At 44.9% G+C, this 2497-nt stretch overlaps 1 protein-coding gene across 1 annotated transcript; it reads left to right on the top strand.

Moving 5' to 3' along the window:
- Nucleotides 1-678: 678 nt before the first annotated feature.
- LOC119273550 (ent-isokaurene C2/C3-hydroxylase-like) lies at nt 679-2283 on the top strand. Its single transcript, XM_037554674.1, has 2 exons — nt 679-1050; nt 1669-2283. Exons 1-2 carry the CDS (start codon nt 679-681, stop codon nt 2281-2283), a joined length of 987 nt encoding a protein of 328 aa, XP_037410571.1.
- The last annotated feature ends 214 nt before the right edge of the window (nt 2284-2497 follow it).

Genomic DNA, 2497 nt, shown 5'->3' with positions numbered 1-2497 from the left:
GTTTCGTTGTCCGTTCCGTCATTGACCCTATCTATGTTTCTACGGGCTAGAGAAGAGCTATCGTCATCATCAAACAAAGAAGCCAATGACTGCTCAAAAGAGACGTATAAAACGTAAAGTAGGCGATTTCACCGAGAGGCCTATTGAACTACTACCTCTGTCTTGGTTTATTGGTCCTCATTATATTTTGTGTCAAAATTTGGTCTTAAATTTAACTAACAAAATATTAATGCATGTCATAAAAAATAATATCATTAGAAACTATATTCAAATACGAATCCAACGATAATCCAACGATATATTTTTTATGACATGCAACTGACATTTTTAAAGTTAGATCTATGATCAAAGTTTAGCACAAAATACGAACGGGACTAATAAACCAGGACGGAGGTAGTAGCTCCCACGCATGGATCTGCATTGTGTGCTTTTGCCGGGGCGAGAGTGAAAAAGAAATGCACTAAGAGTTCCAGATTCACTCCATATAGATTGGCTGAACACGGAAAGCCTCCCACTGGCAGGCGATCGTGTTTTTCCCAGGATTTCTCGCAGATGAAACCGATACCGACACATCTACTAAATCATCTTAACAACCTTGCGGGGTTGCGCGCGAGCCGAGTGACGTAGGTGCACAAGAGTACTTGCGCGCAAGCCGAGTGACGTAGGAGCCGAGTGACGATGATGAACGACATAGTCATGAGGGCGTCCGTGGGCGATAGGTGCGCGCAGCTGGATGCGTACCTGGAGGAGCTGGACATGGTGTTGGACCTCATGTCCGGGTTTAACCTCATCGACCTGTTCCAGGCGTCGCGTCTCACCCGGGCGATCGGTGGCCAGCCTCTCAGGGCGACGTGGGAGCTGCACCGGAGGATCCACTCCATCATGGACGCGATGATCAATAATCACAGAACGGCTATGGAGGGCGAGGAGGACAATGATGCCAGTCGTGAGCAGAGGGGGGACATACTCACCACTCTGCTCCAGTTCCAGAGGGACGACGGGATTGGCGTGGTCGCCCTCACCCATGAAAACATCAGCGGCGTCCTCTTTGTGAGTCATCAGTCACCACTAGCTACCCAAGACAATTGTTTAAAATTGGACCCCGTTATCTGGCGACTGTCCACTGGGAGGGGTGGCATTTGCAAACATTTTGATGGAGTTTTAGTTGGTCGGGGTGGCAGTTTCTTCATAAGAGCATGGCACTTTCTGGAGTGAAGGCTCAAAACTGCTATCCTCCCAGAAAATTCCATGTTGTTCTAAAGAAAATGTCACTTCCAATAGAACTAAAACTGCCAGGAAAATCATTCGAAATGCATTTCTCTCCCATCGAACGGTCGCCAGTTATGTTTTCCATTAAAATTCCAGTAGTGGAATTTTTTGGCAAGAGATGATATAACAAAAAATGGCACCAGATTATTTTGGGATCTTATAGGAATTTCGGAAAATATTTTGGTTTGCGATGAAAATGTAATTAACTCAGATGAATTTTTCCTAATGTAAAATTTGGCTTAATATTAGGTTAATATGGTGCAAAATTTGAATGTTACAAATATTCCAATACCCACCATAATTAACATAACTTTTACTGAAATTTTGAACCCTCCTAGCTACAACATTTTGCTTTCTATATGATATTTCAGTCTCACATATTTCCGTGTGTGTCAGCAGGATCTTTTCGTTGCAGGGTCAGAGACTACAGCCACTCCAACAATCTGGGCAATGTCTGAGTTGATGAGGAACCCACATATAATGGCCGCCGCACAATCTGAAGTTCGCCGAGTCCTCCACAGCAAGACCGAGGTGAATGAGGCCGACAATGATGGCCGGCTCCACTACCTACAGATGGTCATCAAGGAGACCTTCAGGTTGCATCCACCGGTGCCATTGCTCATGCTGAGGCTTTGCACTGAGCAAACAATGGTCATGGGCTATGATATTCCACAGGGCACCACTGTGTTCGTGAATGTGTCAGCAATCGGTAGGGATGAGAAGAGCTGGACTGACGCGAGCGAGTTCATGCCCAAGAGGTTTGACAGTGTAAAGGTTGATTATGGTGGTATGGACTTCAGGTTCCTCCCAGGTGGGGCTGGACGGAGAATGTGCCCCGGTATGATGTTTGGAGTGTCAAACATCAAAATGGCTCTTGCGAGCCTTCTCTATCACTTCGACTGGAAGCTTCCCGATGGTGGGAACCCGGAGAAGCTTGATATGAGTGAAGTGTATGGGATCATGGTTCGTCGTACGACCGAGCTTGTGTTGGAAGCTACTGTTTTTGTGCCTTAATTTGTTTTTTCTATGTTGCCATGTCAATTTTCCAACGGGCGCATCCTATAGCGAAGGTCGAGAGAGTATACTATTACATAACTAATATGTCTTATATTGTAATTTGTGTTAATGCCTGAGTGCTACTTTGTATTTAGCAATTAAGGTCATTTTATTATGTCCCTATACGTCCAAAGATATCCCATGTTTATATTCGTGGATCTGTTAAAGAGAT

The sequence above is a fragment of the Triticum dicoccoides genome, chromosome 3A (genome assembly GCF_002162155.2).
Source record: "Triticum dicoccoides isolate Atlit2015 ecotype Zavitan chromosome 3A, WEW_v2.0, whole genome shotgun sequence".
NCBI lineage: Eukaryota > Viridiplantae > Streptophyta > Magnoliopsida > Poales > Poaceae > Triticum > Triticum dicoccoides.
Note: the sequence above shows the minus strand (reverse complement) of the source record. Positions and strands in the feature narration are given on the sequence as shown.